The sequence below is a fragment of the Scyliorhinus torazame genome, chromosome 1, assembly GCF_047496885.1.
Source record: "Scyliorhinus torazame isolate Kashiwa2021f chromosome 1, sScyTor2.1, whole genome shotgun sequence".
NCBI lineage: Eukaryota > Metazoa > Chordata > Chondrichthyes > Carcharhiniformes > Scyliorhinidae > Scyliorhinus > Scyliorhinus torazame.
Window position 1 is genome coordinate 159,348,285 of NC_092707.1, and position 20,309 is coordinate 159,368,593.

Here is a 20,309-nt window from a genome sequence, read left to right on the forward strand (position 1 = left end):
CATTTGATCGAAGGGAAGGCTTGTGGTTCACCAAGATAAATAAATAGAGCAACATTATTGGCGTCGCTGGGTGGGAAAAACACCAACATTATTGGCGAACTCTAACGGGACTCGATTAGAAGTGACTTCGTCACTCCGAGAGAACCCACAAACTTTGAATCCAATTGCGAGAAAGAGAAATAACCCCAAGTGCAAGTCCCATATCGACCAAATAATCGAATTTCAGAAGTGTGTACACAGGAAGAGCAAGGCAAACTCGTTAGAATTGTGTACAAATATTGAGGAATTGAGAGCCGAAAAATAGCATAAGCCATACCCGCTGTTCAAATCGCCGCCTTATTCCCCTGTCCCAAATTAAAAGTAGAGAAAGAGATAAGAGAAGTAATGGCCACTAAAGCAATGGAAAGATTGATGAATCCACAGGAACCCGAGGTCGCAGCGACCAACAGAGCAGAGCAATGCCCAATATGGGAGGAAGAGTTAAGGAAATACTTAAAAGGGAAAGGATGGCTCCTTTGGTCGAATTTTTGCACTAATGTTGAGACAGGTCCAGGAAAGATAGGACAGACTTGGTGGGAGAACCTAAGCGAGGTCCACAAGAAAAATGTAGGGAAAGTCAGAAAGCCGATGGCAATAGTGTCCTGTTTGGCACAGTTGAGAGGCACATAGAAGGTCTTGAAGACGCTCCGTAGGCAGTTAATTGAGAAGGAAGAAAGGAACTAGGGAACAGTAACGAAAGCGAGAAGATAATTGATCAACTCCGGGAACAGTTAGCAGCTAAGGATAAGGAAATGTCCGATGTAAAACGTGCACATCAATCTTGTCTAGTTCACCTTAGTAGCTTCCAGGCCCAATACGATAAAGCCTACCAAGATACACAGCGCACAGGCCTGGTAAGAGAGGAAACAGAACAATAGGTCGCCTAGCTAACTAGCAAATGCGCAGATTTAAAAGCAGCTTTTGAGAGCGTTCCACAACTCCACTAAGGAACAGAGGCAGTGCCGTTGACCATGCTTAATGCCGACAGAAGATAGAAAAGTTACAGTCGCTACTCTCAGTACAGAATGGCTTCAGATACACCTTCGGGCAGGATTTAGATGAGGAAGATGCTACCGATTGGCAAGAGTTAAATGAAAGCGCCCAAAAATAAATAGAAGACACGGGAAATCAAAATCGAACCCCCCACGCCCCATAAAGAAAAGCACCCGCAGCACCAACTGCACAGGCAGCACACACCCCCACTCACAATTCGACCCGCATGAATACGGTTACTACACAACACAAGTCATCGGATCAGGAGGAACCTGATTTAATTTACACCACCCCACTATCCATAACCCAATTAAGAGGACACCACTAAATGGCCCCGCACCTTAGTCTCGCATGCCACAGACGCAGGTCAAAAGGCTTGTGTGAACTACAACCCCGCAGACCACACACACAATGAGGTTTGGGTATTGAAACAACTTTCTAGAGCATGGGAACAAACCCTACACCTACAGACAGATCAGGACAAGATAGAAGCAAACATGCACCCAGTTAGGATTACCCAGGACCCAGCATGGATAAACAAGGGTAGACACGAGGGACAGCGCCCCAGAGCACAGGCACCACGAGGTTGTTACAATTGTGGCCACATAGGACAATACACCCGCGATTGCCGACAAAACCCCCGAACCAGCAACGATACCAACAACCAAACCCCCCACATAGGAACAATGTTAGACCCATGCATAATGTTAGCGCCCGTTCAGGACGACTTAGCATTTAACTCCACAAATTGACGGTGTTCGGACTCCCCAACTTGGGTCTGTGACACACGCTTTGACAAATCAGGCAGACCAGTAGTTACAGGCACAGTCCGGGAACATACAGTCGGTTTTCTTTGGGACACAGGAGGATCCCGCACCACTTTAAACTCCTCCACCATGTTTCAACAGGACAAATGGCCCATCACAGACACCATCACCCTGAGTAGATTCACAGGCTACGTGTAACAAGGATATATCACAACTCCCGTACCATTCAGATCGGGAACATTAGCACCAGACACCCCGTTGTTTAGTTGACTTACCCCAAACCGCAAAGCACATTTTAGGCATTGATTTTATGAGCTCCCATAACCTTTTGTTTGACCCAGTAAACAAATGTGTATGGCGAATGGCTAAAAGAGCTAGGGCTCCCGCTACGCTCACAGTGGGGGATTATGAAAACAGGATTTGCTCAGTAGGGGACTATTGGTTTAATCCGCAAACAATTAGTACAGACCAGATGATTAGAGAGGTCCTCAGGAATCACAAAGCTTTGTTCGCACAACAGAAACACGACTGTGGGAAGATCCCAGGTACAGTAAAGATTTCAGGTCCCGATCCAAAGCTGCAAAAGCAATAGGGTTTCCCACAGCAAACAGAGGGTGAGATTTCGAAGGTTATTAACAGTTTGTTAGACCATGGAGTTATTCGACCCGTGGCGTCCACAAATAATGCCCCAATTTGGCCCGTAAAAAAGCCCGATGGTTCATGGCGACTAACGATCGACTACCGAGCCCTTAATAAGGTAACCCCTTTAGCTGCCCCCACTGTTGCCACGAGTCCCGTGACCATGCTCAAACAGGGAGTACAGGCAAAATATTTCACAATGCTGGACAACAGCAATGGCTTTTGGTCCATCCCGTTAGACAGGGCCTGCCAGTATAATTTGCATTTACGTTTCAAGGGCAGCAGTACTCGTGGACATGCCTCCCACAAGGATTCCATAACTCCGCCTCCATTTTCCACCGACAATTGGCCAACGGACTTTCTAAATTTTCACGATCCAAATGCCTAATACAATATGTAGACGATCTGCTCTTGCAAACAGACACAAAAGACTAGGCCTACTGCAATCAATCGGATGTAAGGTAAACCCTAAAAAGGCCCAGATTTTAAAGGAAAAGGTTCTTTATTTAGGCACCAACATCACCCACTGGAAGAGAGAAATTGAGCAAAAACGGATCGAATCCATCGTTACATTGCCCCTGCCTCAAAATGTCACTGCACTCTGGTCATTCCTAGGTTTGGTAGGATATTGCAGAAATTATATAGATGGTTTTGCCACCAAAGCAGCCCTACTCTCAGAGCTCCTTAAAAAGAACGCCTCATGAGAATGGCTTCCGCAGCACACAGACACCATTGATGATTTAAAACACGCCCTAGGCACAGCCCCCGCTTTACAAGTTCCAGATCCAGACTTGGCCTATGAAAATCGCTTATTGTCACAAGCAGGCTTCAAATGATGTTACTGTGAAATGCCCCTAGTCGCCACATTCCGGCGCCTGTTCAGGGAGGCTGGTACATAGAAGCAGCAACCACCGACCAAACCCTATCAGCAGTGCTCCTGCAAGAACGGCACAATCACTTAGGACCAATAGCCTATGCCTCAAGAGTATTAGACCTCGTAGAGCAAGGATTCTCAGCCTGCAAACGGCACTTGCTTGCAGTCTTTTGTGCAGTACAGTACTTTGCGTACATCAAAGGCCTCAACCCAGTCACGATCTTGACCGCACACACCCCCACGCAACTATTACTAGACGGTAGATTAAAGGACGGTTCAGTCAGCCAAATCAGAGCAGCTCGCTGGACACTACTATTACAAGGCAGGGACATTACGGTAAAACACACCAAAACTCTCACATTTCTGGCCGATCATGTCCAATATGCAGGGACCCCACGAGTGCCAGATCATAGCAGCCCAACACCACAAAGGACCCTTTATCCCAAAGTCACTACACCCACGAGCAGGCAGAAAGACACAGGATTCCCAAACCACAGGGGATACTTAAAAAATTTAGTAGACGGTTATTCCACAATCGAAAATGGAGTTAGAATTACTGATTGTGGAATTTATTTGGAAGACGCGCAGGGACGCCCACTAGAAGAGATCTCTTTAAAATTACCCGGCCACCTAGGTTCACAAGCAGCAGAACTCGCAGCCATAGCCTATGTAATTCATCACCCCAACTCTTTTCCAACTCCCGCAGACATACACTCCGACAGCCTGTATGTGTGCAACAGCTGAACAGAATTCCTACCCTTGTGGGAATCTCGAGGTTTTGTTTCAGGCGATGGAAAACCCCTACCCTCTGCCCTGTTGTTAAAGCACATTCTCCAGACAGCCTCAGATCGCACATATGGTATCATTAAAGTAAGAAGCCATCATCGCTCCTCCCCACCCAGTAATGTAAAGACACCTTAGCCAAAGCTAAAAAGCCATGGTCATTTCTGGCAGCCACCCGAAAGCAAACCGATACACTCAGTCTCAGTCCAGGTTTCCCAGACCAATATTGAGGATCGATCCCAAGCCCAAAAAGCAGACGACACCCTCAAACAGGTTTTAGACGGCACCTTCCCATCCCCTATGATAAATGGAAGGATGCACTGACTGTACAGGATGGCACAGTTCTTAAAAAACAGAATTTATGTGGTTCCCACCCAGGACAGAAACCAGCTCATTTACCAATTTCATGACAGACATGGACATCAGGGGATAGACAATACCATTGCCCATTTAAGAACTTTGTGTTGGTGGCCAGATGTAAAAAGCGATGTAACCTATTATGTCGAGAATTGCCTCATCTGTGCTCAGAAAAATCCTGAATGTTACTCAAAGAAAGGACAATTACATCACACCCAACCTGTGAATGGCCCTTAGACAAATTTGCAAATCGATTAGGAAGGACTTAAAGAGAGAGCTAAGAAGAGCCAGGAGGGACATGAGAAGTCTTTGGCAGGTAGGATCAAGGATAACCCTAAGGCTTTCTATAGATATGTCAGGAATAAAAGAATGACTAGGGTAAGAGTAGGGCCAGTCAAGGACAGTAGTGGGAAGTTGTGCGTGGAGTCCGAGGAGATAGGAGAGGCGCTAAATGAATATTTTTCGTCAGTATTCACACAGGAAAAAGACAATGTTGTCGAGGAGAATACTGAGATTCAGGTTACTAGATTAGTAGGGCTTGAGGTTCATAAGGAGGAGGTGTTAGCAATTCTGGAAAGTGTGAAAATAGATAAGTCCCCTGGGTTGGATGGGATTTATCCTAGGATTCTCTGGGAAGCTACGGAGGAGATTGCTGAGGCTTTGGCTTTGATCTTTAAGTCAACTTTGTCTACAGGAATAGTGCCAGAAGACTGGAGGATAGCAAATGTTGTCCCCTTGTTCAAAAAGGGGAGTAGAGACAATCCCGGTAACTATAGACCAGTGAGCCTTACTTCTGTTGCGGGCAAAATCTAGTAAAGGTTGATAAGAGATAGGATGTATAATCATATGGAAAGGAATAATTTGATTAGAGATAGTCAACACTATTTTGTGAAGGGTAGGCCGTGCCTCACAAACCTTATTGAGTTCTTTGAGAAGGGGACCAAACAGGTGGATGAGGGTAAAGCAGTTGATGTGGTGTATATGGATTTCAGTAAAGCGTTTAATAAGGTTCCCCACGGTAGGCTACTGCAGAAAATACGGAGGCATGGGATTCAGGGTGATTTAGCAGTTTGGATCAGAAATTGGCTAGCTGGAAGAAGACAAAGGGTGGTGGTTGATGGGAAATGTTCAGCCTGGAGTCCAGTTACTAGTGGTGTACCACAAGGATCTGTTTTGGGGCCACTGCTGTTTGTTATTTTTATAAATGACCTGGAGGAGGGCGTAGAAGGATGGGTGAGTAAATTTTCAGATGACACTAAAGTCGTTGGAGTAATGGACAGTGCGGAAGGATGTTACAAGTTACAGAGGGACATAGATAAGCTGCAGCGCTGGGCTGAGAGGTGGCAAATGGAGTTTAATGCAGAAAAGTGTGAGGTGATTCATTTTGGAAGGAATAACAGGAAGACAGAGTACTGGGCTAATGGTAAGATTCTTGGCAGTGTGGATGCGCAGAGAGACCTCGGTGTCCATGTATATAGATCCCTGAAAGTTGCCACCCAGGTTGAGAGGGTTGTTAAGAAGGCGTATGGTGTGTTCGCTTTTATTGGTAGAGGGATTGAGTTTCGGAGCCATGAGGTCATGTTGCAGCTGTAAAAAACTCTGGTGCGGCCACATTTGGAGTATTGCTTCCAATTCTGGTCGCCGCATTATAGGAAGGATGTGGAAAGGGTGCAGAGGAGATTTACCAGAATGTTGCCTGGTATGGAGGGAAGATCTTATGAGGAAAGGCTGAGGGACTTGAGGCTGTTTTTGTTAGAGAGAAGAAGGTTAAGAGGTGACTTAATTGAGGCATACAAGATGATCAGAGGATTGGATAGGGTGGACAGTGAGAGCCTTTTTCCTCGGATGGTGATGTCTAGCACGAGGGGACATAGCTTTAAATTGAGGGGAGATAGATATAAGACAGATGTTAGAGGTAGGTTCTTTACTCAGAGAGTAGGAACATATGGACGATAAGGGAATAGTGTAGATGGGCTTTAGAGTGGTTTCACAGGTCGGCGCAACATTGTGGGCCGAAGGGCCTGTACTGTGCTGTAATGTTCTATTCTATGATTACATTGGCCCCCTTCCACCTTGCAGAAACGGTTTCAAGTACATGCTGGTTGTAATCGACACCTTTACTAAATGGGTAGAAGCATTTCCCTCACGGACATACACAGCGATGGCCACCGCTAAGATTTTGACCCAACAGATATTCACACGCTGGGGTCTCCACCGTAGCATTGAGTCAGGCCAAGGTTTCCACTTCACTCGCAAAATGTTTTAACAATTTTTGGGATCAGGCAGAAATTCCATATAGCATATCACCCCCAATCCAGTGGCATTGTCGAGAGAATGAATCAAACTTTAAAAGCGACCATTAGGAAGGTGGTGCAACAGAACAATACCACGTGGGACACAGTCCTCCCATTTGCTCTCATATTTATTCGGAACACCATTTCCAGTTCCACAGGTTTCACCCCCACACTCATGACCGGACAGCCCATGAAGTGTATTGAATATTTATTAGGCCCCGATCTGGCAAGCCCCACAGTAACCGCCCTCACCCATGAAAAAGCAGTCCAACAGGTTACAGATAACATTATCATAGATAGAATTTACAGTGCAGAAGGAGGCCATTTGGCCCATCGAGTCTGCACCGGCTCTTGGAAAGAGCACCCTACCCAAGGTCAACACCTCCACCCTATCCCCACAACCCAGTAACCCCACCCAACACTAAGGGCAATTTTGGACACTAAGGACAATTTATCATAGCCAATCAACCTAACCTGCACATCTTTGGACTGTGGGAGGAAACCGGAGCACTCGGAGGAAACCCACGCACGCACGGGGAGGACGTGCAGACTCCACACAGACAGTGACCCAAGCCGGAATCGAACCTGGGACCCTGGAGCTGTGAAGCAATTGTGCTATCCACAATGCTGCCGTGCTGCCCCAGGCACAACTCGCTGCCGCTGTCCGATTAGGCGCTAGAAAGCAGAGTAAAGCCTGCTTTGACAAAACCGTCCACCCCATAGAGTACAAAGTCGGTCAGCAAGTAATGGTTTCACTTTACAACCCCAGTTCTTTCCTCTCCCCCAAATCTGCAGGACCCGACTCCATTTCCGACAAGGTGAGCCCCACCGTGTACAAGATAACGTACCCCAACGGTAAAACTGGTTGGTTCCATATCAACCAACTCAAAGTCTACGGATCACAATGTAGCCACTCCCACATCTCCCTGGCAATAGGAGACGATTACGCCCTGCCCATCGACAACCTAGTCCCTCCCCCAGCCATGCCGGCATTTATCCCTTGTCCTCACCCACAGACCCGAACTCGTCTCCGCCCACAGGTGCAAACTTTAACCCTGAACTTGACTGCGACAACAGCGAGTGTGTCCCGGATTTGATGACTATCCCTGAACACTGGCGTGATCTCTCTGCCCCCAGTCACCCCAGCCCCCAGAAACACGACTTAGATATCTTTGACCCCCTATGTGCCCTCCCCCAGCCACCGCCACATACCGCCCCTATGCCTCAAAAGAAACAAGCCCCTCTTTGGCACCGCGACAACTCTTGCAGACTGGTAAGGCACGACGATTCGGACCACCCGATGGCCCACGCGGCCAAGGCACAGAAACGGCAGGCACGAGTCTGGTAGAGTGCTGGTGGATATCAAAGAACTTATATAGAGTACAACATTTAAAACAGCAGCATCACATTTCTACAAATACCTAATAAAGTTAAAGACGTACATGATTTATTTTTAGCAGTGATTGTTACACGAGTTCAATTTTGTTGAATTCCAAAGAAGGGGAATCGGACTGTATATATCGGGGAGCGGGAGGCTTTTGGAGATGGTGATGATTCAGATACTGACTCTCGTTTCGGTAATGCTTTTACAACATTGTTTGGTACAGAACCCCGAGGTGTCCAGATGATGGGAAAGAGACACCGCCTAAGTATTCAGGTGTCCAAAGTTCTGATGAAGCCTGCCCGCCTTTTTCCTTCTTCTTCTACCACATGGTTGTAATTCATGTCGCCCAACACAAAATTACTCTTCTGATTCGAGGGTACGATGCCCAATGAAGGCACACATTTGTTGAGAAACAGATCACTGTTCTCCCAGTCTTTATGACAAGTTTCCACACGACTACAAATTCTTACCGTCCACCCAGGTAGGGAGTAACGGCACTAATGAGTAACGGCACTAATCCCCGCCCTACCCGAGGACCCCAAATTCATCCGGTCAGTTAAGCTCGGGTAGTGGAGTAACGGCACTAAACCCCGCTCTACCTGGGGATTCCACCCATTCTTCTCCCACAGCGGCCCACATGCACCTCATGTTCCCGTCACTTCATATGCTCTGGAATGGTTCTCTACACTCTGCGTTGCCTTTGGCAGGCCTTAGTTTCACCTTCTCTACTCTCCCATTGGTTGTGGTATAAAGAATGCATTTTGCCACGTTCCGTACACTCACCCCTCCTTTCCTTTACCTCCCACGATCCCCTGGTCGCTCCCCACCTGCTATTTACACATATGACACAATTGGTTGCTAATCACTGCTGCTATACGCGCTGCTACACGCGAACTACCTCTGAACTCTGGGACGAAACTCTATAAAACTGGCTGCCCTGAAATTCGGCTGGTTAAGATAAGCCTCAACCACCTCTGGTTGCGAGTAAAGACTGGTCGAAGAAATTGTCCGCCCACTCCCTGCATCTACCACAAGCGGCGAGAGTCTCTGTACTTAAAAAAATTTGCATTTCTTGTCTCTCCAAAATGGTATTTCAAAACAAAAAAAATGAGGGAGTCACACATTGTGACAATCATAACGGGTAATTGGAGTAAGGAGAGAAAGACAAATAAAACGAGATATTAACCAAAGATAACAACAGATACTATGCTTGCACCCCCAGGATTACACGGAAAACAGAAGACAGAGGATGAAGCAAGGACTGCTGACATGCGTTTGCATCATCGCTGGTCTTCTGCAACTGCGCGCGCAACGGACCTTTGGAACAAACACTACACCAGCCCCGAACACTACCACACAACAGGCCACCATCAGCCCGGACACTACACCACACATAAAGACAGACATTGAAACCCCCAACTGGTGCGAAAACATTGCCAAATGGAACCCCCTTTCATACATAGTAGAGGCCCTTCTAGTAATTGCGATAATCTGCAGTGTCATTCTGACACTCCGACTCCGTAAATGGCAAGCAAAATCCTCCCGCTCCCCGATATCCACCAGCAGCATGAGAGTAGCTTAGATAGCGTTAGCTGGAGATCAACTGTGCGGATTAAATTAAGTGGTTTATAGTGACCTGAATTAGAGTAACCATTAGAGATTAATTAATTTATGAATGCATTAATGAAATATTAGGTAAATGTCCCAAACCATAAGACAGAGTGGAGTAGAACTTTGCCTTGACCAAGGGTGACCGATCCACCAAGAATGAACAGGGACCAATAGTGTGATCTACCACGCTTCGCGTTCAGGATCAAAAGGACAGATGTAGCCATCTAAGATGATCACCTGCAAAGGACCATGGGATTATGGCCAACCCAGGACTCAGACAGATACACAGCCTATGTATATCTAAAACACAGGTAAACAGACATGATCGAAACCCCTGATCGAAACCCCCGCTCGTTTGCATTTTAATGGCCCATTTTCCCAGGACAATAGAACTCCAATCAAGCAACCGGTACAGCCACAGACTGATCGGCGCCACTCCCCTTACTCAGAAAGCACAACTGCCAAGGCCAATGACCGCTAAGGACCCGCCCAGCTACCAACACACCCGCCCCTTTATTGGCTGAAATCGAAGGCAGTGATCAGAGCCCTGTCGAACTATTAGGTCCAAGGTTAAGGACCGCCCCAAAGAGTGCAAAATCCCAGAGGGATAAAAGAGGCCACAGCCATGTGTTTGTCTCTTTTGGATCCGGCCTGTGCCAGCCCAATTGCAACAGGAACAGTCAGCTAAATTCAAGACCAACGATCACCCACCTGACAGATGAGGCCAGCAGAGACAGAGCCACTTTCTTCGAACCAGCCAAGTTAAATCCAGATAAAGGCCTTATCCATTTGCTCAGTGCCGGTCGCCCTGAAGTATAGGTTATTGTAGCTGATAGGTCTAGTTTAACTCGTAGTAGATATTGTGTTTGCGTGCTGAGATAACTCTTGTGTGTGTAAATAAACAATCTTTTGAACTAACTAACCGGTTGTGTGGTCATTTGATCGATATAAGGGAAGGCTTGTGGTTCACCAAGGTAAATAGAAATACCCACAGTATTGGCGACGCTGTTGGGACCGAAACAGAGCAACACCTCCACCATCTAGAAGGGCAAGGGCACTCAATCACAAAGTTCCTCGAAGAGTTTGGTGGGAGACGGGACCCAACTTGTGAATTACTTGATTGGACTATGTTAATTAATTCCAGATATATCAAATCTCTCTTCATTCTGTGCACATTATACTTGCCTTGTTCAGGAATTTCTTTCAACACTCCCTTCTTAACCAGTTCAGTTCTGCTCTGTCTCACAGATAACTTCCTGTCCAAAACTGGAATTATAAAAATATGTCCGTGAACAGACTTTCAGATAAATTTTTCTCCAAAACTCCCTCAAGTGACATCATAAAATACACATTAAAACTCAAGCTGCAAGGGGGGTGGTCTAGGAAAAATCATTTTGGAATACCCTGCTAGAAATAGAGATGGAAACAGAATCTATACCAGCTTTTATAAGAAATAAAAACTCAAAAGAGCTATAACAAAAGGGGAATGGGATTAAGTGGATAGCTCCTTCACAGAGCCTACACATGTGCAATGGACCAAGTGGTCTCACGTCATGCTTAGAATCCAGTGATTCTATCAAGGTAAGGAGTTCTGTCCATCTTCAAAATAACATGACATTCAAGGCCTTAGGCACTTAGTCAACAGGTCTGGTAGCTGTTTTAAGCACTTGGGCACTTTCAAAGCTAAAATTAGGCCCTTCAGAACATGGTTACAGGACATACTTGGCATGCAGGGACCAATATCTTCTACGGAAGAAAACAATCACTTCAACCAAAATATTTCAGCCATGTATTAATATGCTTCTTGTACGAAACAAAAGCAGAAAAAGATGGAGATACTCAGCGGTCAGGCAGTATTGATTGATAAAATGCAAGACTATTTATGTTTCAGGTATCAGGTATTATACTTTTCAGAACCAAATCTTGTTTTATACCTGGCGAGCACTCGCATTTTCTTCTGTTTTTTGTTTCATGTTTTCAGCATCTGGAATATTTGGCTTTTTGCTTCATGTAAAAATTCTTCACCGATTATCTTCTAGCACTATCACCTCAGTACTTCACTCTGGCCTTACACAGCTCAAAATGTTCTTCAAACCAACCCAAGTTGGAAATTCAAATCCCATACCTATGTTGCTGGATGTTTTCCATGATTCTGGTGGACAAGGCATGGAAATCTGACCCACTCACTATTATATTGTGCTGAGATTCTTTGAGACAACAATGCTGCATGAAATAATTTACGGACATTAGGGAATTAAAGAATTTGTGACGAGTCTGAAAAGAGCTCAGGGAGAGTTGGAAGAGATGGAAAGGAAACTAGAGAGTCATGGATTCAGGGGCTGCAACAAGCAGAATTAGAAGATGTTTAAATTATTGGGAAAGAGAAGTGGAGTAAGCAGAAGAGACAACAGAGAGCCTGAAGAAGACCGTGAGCTTCTCTCACTTGACGATAAAGGTGTAGGGGAAAAGAGGGGTGTTTAAAGAGGTGCTTGGTATTGGAGAAAAGTCGCCTGGAGCTGTCTCAGAAACGTGTGTGGCTTTGGTAAACATTGAAGCCAGTTCCCCACAAACCAGAGCCTACTTCTCCCACACCAGTCTTTGAGCTACGCATTCATTTCTCTAATGTCATTTGTCCTATACCCATTTGCACATGGTTGGTAATAATCCAGAAATTATTACCTTTGAGGTTCTGCTTCTTAATTTGGCGCCTTGCTCGCTCCTCTAACTGACTATGGAGAACATCTTTCCTGGCCTCACCTATGTCATTGGTCCCTACATGGACCATGGCCACTGGATCCTCCCCATCTCCAGCCCCGAACTGATGTCCTGAATCCTGGCAGTGGGCAGGCAACACAGCTGTCTGGACTCTCACTCCTTGCTACAGAGAACGGTGTCAATCTCCCTCACTGTACTATCCCTTACTACCAGTACATTATTGTGTGCTTCCCCCCCAATGGAATGGCTTCCTGTACCACAGTCAATCGGATCATCCATCCTGCAGCTCCCACTCTCATCCAAACAAACTGAAAGAACCTAAAACCTGTTGGGCAATTGCAGAGGCTGACACTCCTGCCCTCTGGGTCTCCTTATCTGCTTCAGCTGCAGTCACACCCCTTTCCCTGTCTATGTTTCAATCCAGAAGACCCTATCTTAAGGGTGTGACCACCTCCTGAAACAAACTATCCAGGTAACTCTCCCTCCCTGCTGTGTTGCAGTGTCCGTAGCTCAGCTTCCAACTCAATGACTCTCAGCGAAAGTTCCTCATGCCATGAACACTTATTTCAGACTTGTTTTCCCTGGATCACAATGTTATCCAGGAGCATCCACATGCTAAAGCCTTGATGCATCACCTGCCCTGCCATCCTGTGTGTTTTAAATAATTACTTAATTAAATTATTTACTTACTTATGGCGCTTTTTATGTATTTTATTAACTTCACCACCAGGTTGTGCACCATTTTAAACCTTAGGGATAGAGTAGAGCTTACCTGCTTACCAGATTCTCACCAAACTGCTAGCTGGCATGAATGGCAATAAATCCCCCAGACCAGATACTTCCCATACCGAGATTTTAAAACATATGTACAAGAACATTGCAGATGCCCAAACTATAATTGTCCAAAGTTCTCCAAATTTGGGAATTATTTTGGATTGGAAATTTGCACATTTCACTCAGCTACTTAAGAAAGGTGGCAGAGGGAAACCGTAAAATTATGGACCAGTTAGCCTAAAATAGTAATTTCCCAACAATTCGAGTCTATAACCAAGGATAGGGTGACTGAATATGTTGAACATTTTCAGTTGATCAGGCAGTCAACTTGGATTTGCAAAAAAGTGCACTATTTTGAAGAGGTGATTGAAGTTGTAGTGATAAAGTCAGAAGTCTAAAGCACAGAAAAGGCCCTTCGGCCAAACACGTCTGCCCTGGTCAAAACCACCACCTAACTATTCTTATCCTGTTTTCCAGCATTTGGCCCATAGTCTTGACATCGCAAGTGCACATCCAATACCTATTAAATGTTATGAGGTATGAGGGTCTCTGCCTCAACCATGCTTTTGTAAGACCATAAGATACAGAAGCCGAATTAGGCCATTCGCCCCATCTAGCATGCTCAAACATTCAATCATGGCTGATATTTTTCTCATCCCCATTCTCCTGTCTTCTCGCCATAACCCCTGATCCCCCTATAATTCAAGAACCTAACTATCTCGGTCTTAAAGACACTTAGTGATTTGGCCTCCACAGTCTTCTGCGGAACAGAGTCACCACCCTCTGGCTGAAGAAACTCCTCCTCATCTCAGTTTTAAAGGATTGTCCCTTTAGTCTGAAGCTGTGCCCTCAGGTTCTAGTTTTTCCCTACTCGTGGAAACATCCTCGCCACGTCCCCTCTATCTAGGCCTCCCAGTATCCTGCAAGTTTCAATAAGATTCCCCCCTCATCCTTTTAAACTCCAACGGGTACAGACCCAGAGGCCGCAACAGCTCCTCATATCCTTTCAGGCAGTTGAGTTCGCATAAAGTTCCCACCACACACTGGGCGAAACAGGTTTTCCTCACATCCCCTCTAAACCTCCTGCCCCTTACCTAAAATCTATTCCCCCTGGTCACTGACCCCTCCACCAAGGAATATAAGTTTATTCCTGTCTACTATATCTATGCCCTTCATCATTTTACATACGAACTAGGAGCAAGAGTAGGCCACCTGACCCTTCGAGCCTGCTCTGCCATTCAATGAAATCATGGCTGATCTTTTGTAGACTCAGCTCCACTTTCCCACCCGAACACCAAAACCTTTTATTCCTTTATTCTTCAAAAAAACTATCTATCTTTTTCTTCAAAACATTTAATGAAGGAGCCTCAATTGCTGCACTGGGCAGGCAATTCCATAGATGCACAACCCTTTGGGTGAAGACATTCCTCCTAAGCTCAGTCCTAAATCTACTTCCCCCTATTTTGAGGCTATGCCCCCTAGTTTTACTTTCACCCGCCAGTGGAAACAACCTCCGCGCTTCTATCCTATCTATTCCCTTCATAATTTTATATGTTTCTATAACATCTCAATCATGTTGCTTCCCCCCACCTTCTCCACCCCCAGTCGCCTCTACTCCAAAGAAAACAACCCCAGTCTAGCCAATCTCTCTCCATAACTAAAAATCTCCATCCCAAACAACATCTTGGTAAATCTCCTCTGCACCCATTCCAATGCGATCACATCCTTACTATAATGTGAATTCTAGTACTGCACACAATAGTCTAGCTGTGGACTGACCAACGTTTAATACAGTTTCAGCATAACTTCCTTGCTCTTAAACTCTATGCCTCAGCTATTAAAGGCAAGTATGCCACATGCCTTCTTAACCACTTTATCCACCTGCCATGCTATCAAGGTCCCTCTAATCCTCGGTACATCCCAAGGACCTGTCGTTTGTCATGTATTCCCTTGCTTTGCTTGCCCTGCCCAAGTGCATTACCTCACACTTATCTGGATTGAATTCCATTTGCCATTGACCAGCCCATCTATATCCTCCTGTAAACTAGGCTAAGCTCCTCACTTTTTACCACCCCACCAATTTTTGCATCATCTGTGAACTTACTGACTAACCCTCCTACATTCAAGTGTAACTCATTTATATAAACCACAAACAGCAAGGGCCCCAACACTGATCCTTGAGAGATCCCACTGGACACAGGATTCCAGTCAATCGTCACCTTCTGCTTCCTGCCACTCCCACTCAGCCAATTCTGGATCCAATTTGCCAAATTTTCTTGGATCCCATGGGCTCTTACCTTCATTGTCAGTCCACGTAGGACCTTATCAAAAGCCTTGCTGATGCCCAAGTAGACTTGTCAAATACATTGCCCTCATCTACACACCTGGTCATCTCTTTGAAAAATTCAATCAAGTTGGTCAGACATTATCTCTCCTTAAGAAAACCATGCAGACTGTTCTTGATTAATCCCTGCCTCACCAAATGCAGACTGATTTGGTCTTTCAGAATTGCTTCCAATAGTTTCCCCACCAGAGGTTAGACGGTTCTTTTTTGGTTTATTCCTTCCTTCTCTTGAATAATGGTACCACTTGACAGGGTATGGTAGATCGTGGTATGGTAGACAGGGGACTACCTATATGAACTTACAGAAGGCATTTGATAAAATCTTTCAGAAGCTTTCAGCTAAAGTTGAAATTCATGGAATTGGTGTAAAATTGCTGACCTCGCTAGAAATTGGCTAAGCAGCAGCATCTAAGAGTGGGTGTAGTGGAGGACAGGAGAGTTGAGAATAGCTGAAATAGTTTAAATGCAATCTCAAATCAAATACATCAATTAATGTGAAGACTTTAGTACATGTCATCATGCACATCAAGGCTCAAATTGCAATACTTTCAATGTTATGCAATGAGACACAGGGAACTTTACTTATGTGGATTCGACATGCAGAAATATTCCGAGGAAAAATTGCGCTCACAATGAAGACGTATCTGAAACTGTTAATGCAGTAATTTCCTCCCTGAATCTCTCATGCTTCTGACCACTGAGCCAGAAGCTATTGCACTGAGATGCGACTCTTTAGAAGTTTTAAATGTGACGACACCTTCATGAACACAGCCCTTGACTGGAGCCTGCTCAGACCTATTTCTATCTACAATGGATAGCTCTTTCAAGAAGCTACAGGGTCATGATGGGCTGAATGGCCTTCAGTGCTGCATCATTCTGTAATATTACTGTTGCCTATCAACAGTTTAGACAGCAGAGAACTTTTCTCCCCCCCCCCCCCCCCCCGCCCACTTTCTTTCCTCCTTCCATTGCATCATATTGCCATGCTTCATGACCCCTTCTCAGAAATGATGACTTAAATTAGCTTTCCTTTTACTGGCACACACTGACCTGCAGTATTCATGCTTTATTTCAGAAAATTTCCATTTTCATAATCAAGAAACACTCTCAATTTAAATTGTCAGATTAAGTGCCAGTTTTCTTTAAAAAATCATCCACTAAACTGTAATTGGAATAGCTGCATAAATGGTTTATCTGATGAAGACAGAATATAAAATGTGTTCACAGATTAAATTTGCAGATTACTCTCCTTTCAGATTGTGTTATTGGGAACTGCAGATTAGCGAGCTAGATCATGAATAAATATTTAATCTAATTAAAATCACAGGACCAGGAGTTTCCCTTGATGGCCTCATGGGCAAATGCAGCACTGAACCATTCAGATCAGAATGTTCTTTTGTTTACTCAGAATTTCATAGAATTTACAGTGCAGAAGGAGGCCATTCGGCCCACCGGGTCTGCACCGGTTCTGGAAAGAGCACCCTACTCAAAGCCAGACCTCCACCCTATCCCCGTAACCCCACCAAACCTTTTCTGGACACGGATGGCCAATCCACCTAACCTGCGCATCTTTGGACTGTGGGAGGAAACCGGAGCACCCGGAAGAAACCCACACAGACATGGGGAGAACGTGCAGACTTCGCACAGACAGTGACCCCAAGCCGGAATCGAACCTGGGACCCTGGAGCTGTGAAACAACTGTGCTAACCACTGTGCTACCATGCCGCCAGAGATGCACTCATCTCTGCCAAAGTAGCAGCCGAGATGCAACAACTGGTCTCTGAACTGCAGCAAATGGGCAACAAAAAAGGGGTGAAGAGAAACAGAAAAAAAGTTTCAAATTGGAGTTCCCACTGCTGTTCACAATCTCCACTGGGCTCCATTAAAGACCCGTTTACATCGAAACAAACTGCCAACACTCACCATTTAGACTCACATAGAATAGTCAGTGGTTCAAGGTACCAGAGCAAACAGCATTCCAAAAAAAAAGAGTATCCAACTCTTTTGAAGTGGAGGTTACAAAAGAATAAATCACAGAACTGAGATCCAACAGAGACCAGCCTGGTGCACTGCATACATCTAGTACAAAGTTGCACACAAGGCTTGGAAATAGAAATCTTTGGTTTTCCTTGTTGCAGGCATTACAGTGTGGAAAGCTCAAAGACAAATTCTAATCAAGCAGTTGTAAATAGAATGGTGGCGAACAGAAGTGAGATGTGATTAACATCTACAGGAGTAAGGGTCACCATGAAAGAGTCGAGAGCTACCAATGAAAAGTAAGCAGTGCTCACCTGCTGGCTAGGATACAAGTGCAGCTTAGTTCAGAAGGAATTCACATATCAAAACACACTATATGGTTTTCTATCACTTTAAAATAGAGTTCTGGTAAAGGAAATTCACAGCTGAAAACAGGCCTCCGCCTTGAAAGATGTAAATACAGCAGCCCTCGCAATTGGCTCGGTGTTCTGATGGAATTCCTCCATCTATTTTAAAGAGGTGTAAACCTATTTAAAATAGACAGATCTTTAAAATTGATGTCGTCGATCAACCATTATCTTACTGAATCGTTCTGAAAGCAAGCTTGAGGAACTTTCAGCCTCCTTCTTTTCCTATCTCTTATGCTCTCATCATAAAGTGATAGACAAATGAGACGGAAGAGCGATTGTGGTGTGAGGTGCTGCGGAGGGTAAATGCCTCAAACTTGTGTGCGAGGCTGGGGCAGATACAGTTGAAAGTCGGACATAGGGCACATTTCACAAAATCAAAGATGAGCTGGCTGTTCGAGGGGGTGAAGGATGTCTGTGGGCGATGTGGGAGGTGCCCTGAAAACTAACTTCATGTGTCCTGCCCAAAACTGGAAAGGCTATTTAGCACAATCTCGGGGGTCTTGCACATGGATGTGGAGTCCGGTCCCCTAGAAGCCATATTTGGGGTATCGGACTGTCCCGAGTTACAGGTGGGAGCAGATGTTTTAGCCTTCAACTCACTGATAACTCGTAGGTGGACCCTGTTGGGGTGGAGGTCAGTCTCTCCAACCTATGTCTCGGAGTGACAAGTGGACCTGCTGGAGTTTTTGACCCTGGAGAAGGTTAAGTTTGAGCTGAGGGTGGTGAAGGAAGAGTTCTGCAATTCTTGGGGGTTTGTTTATTATGCACTTTTGGTTACAGTTAACTGTTGGGGGTGGGGGGAGAAATCGGGGGGAGGGGTATTTCAGGTTTGGGGGGTATTGTTTCTTCTTTTATATTGTTGGGGTTGTTTTTGTTTCTCTTTTGTATGGTGAAAATGAAGAAAATATGACAAATAAAAATATTTTTTTAAAAAAGTGATAGACAAAGGATGCATCCTTAAGTTGGATGCAGGAATGACCAATTCTAACGCAACACTGATGTGAACCACTCCCTGGTGTTAGTCATCGGAAATAGGATATCCCACTTGAGAACTTGAGGTAACCGCAGTTTTACTGGAGCTACTACAAACCTGGATATCTCATTGTTACTGGGAGGGGGGATCCTCAACTTCTCAGTCACAAAGGGCTCATTTTAATCACAGCATCGTTAAAATCTAAGTGTCTTGCAAGAACATATCTGTAGTGCAAAGGATGAAAACTCTCGAAATGAAGGCGTATACCTGTACTATTAAAGCTCCCCAGCATTGCACTCTTTGATCCTTCATCTTCTATTTAAGTTAATAAAGGTAACACTTGCAACACTTATCAAGCTCTTCTCCCCAGCATAACCATTTTCTACATGCAGTGAATGCAGCATACTGGTATTCATCCACATCACTGAGCTAAGTAGAGAGGAGGAAGGGGTGCGAGGAAAGATGCAACAAAATGTCAAAACAGAAGAGTTCACTCTTGATTTGTACTGAAGCCACAGTGACAGCTTAAATAGATTATAATATGAAAGTATCCTGCAAACACGAAGCTTCTAGCCTATTGGGTTGTCACTGCACTGTCATCATGTTACATGTAACCAAATACAGTGACCCCTCAGCAACACTTTGCAGTATAAATTTATGTAAATACAGTCACTATGGAAATCAAACTGACAGATTCTAATTACTGTCATCACCTCCCACACTCGCTCCCAATTTCAAAAGTTGATGGAAAACTCAATTAAATGTTAACTCTGGGATGTGGTGAAAGATGCAGATGGAGTGAAAGCTGTGCTGCTGAATTAGGACAAATCTACTCTGAACAGCAGCTAACTGAAGTTTGAAACCAAATTGTGTTGACAAACTGTGCCAGTGCCTTGCACTGTCAAGATGCAATTTCTATTTGCTGAAATATTTCCCATCTCTTAACAATGGCTCAGAGTATCTGCACCATGCAGTGATATGGAGAGGTACAGACTAAGGTTAACTTAAGGTTCAATCCCCAATTTGTTTAGTGAGCTGCTTTCAGCTGGATACATCTGCAGATTAAACAGTTAGCCTTTATTTTTCCTCTCTTCAGCTCAGAAACCTAAAGAACAGAAGAAGGAGAGCTAGGTTTATGTTTCCATTTATATTTAAGCGACCTCTGAAGACCAACTTGGACTTGGCTGTTATTATACCTATAGCACCATATCCCAGTAAGAACCTTTAAGGCAAGAGAGGGGAAGTAGAAATTGGAAACATGGGGCGAAATTCTCCGACCCCCCCCGGCGATCTGGCCCCAGGGGGTGCCCCCACGGTGGCCTGGCCCGCGATCGGGGCCCACCGATCCGCGGGTGGGCCTGTGCCGTGGGGGCAC

General features: G+C 45.1%; 1 protein-coding gene across 9 annotated transcripts in view; it reads right to left on the reverse strand.

Annotated features, from left to right (window-relative positions):
- Positions 1-20,309, reverse strand: part of LOC140415638 (phosphatase and actin regulator 4-like) — a 372,692-nt gene that overhangs the window by 46,532 nt on the left and 305,851 nt on the right. For 8 of the 9 annotated variants that reach the window (XM_072501076.1, XM_072501075.1, XM_072501074.1 and 5 more), the window contains one exon: positions 10,927-11,007. The exons of the other annotated variant lie outside the window; for it this stretch is intronic. In XM_072501076.1, the coding sequence (XP_072357177.1) occupies positions 10,927-11,007 (81 nt within the window). The remainder of the gene's footprint in view (positions 1-10,926; positions 11,008-20,309) is intronic. 9 annotated transcript variants of the gene reach the window in all.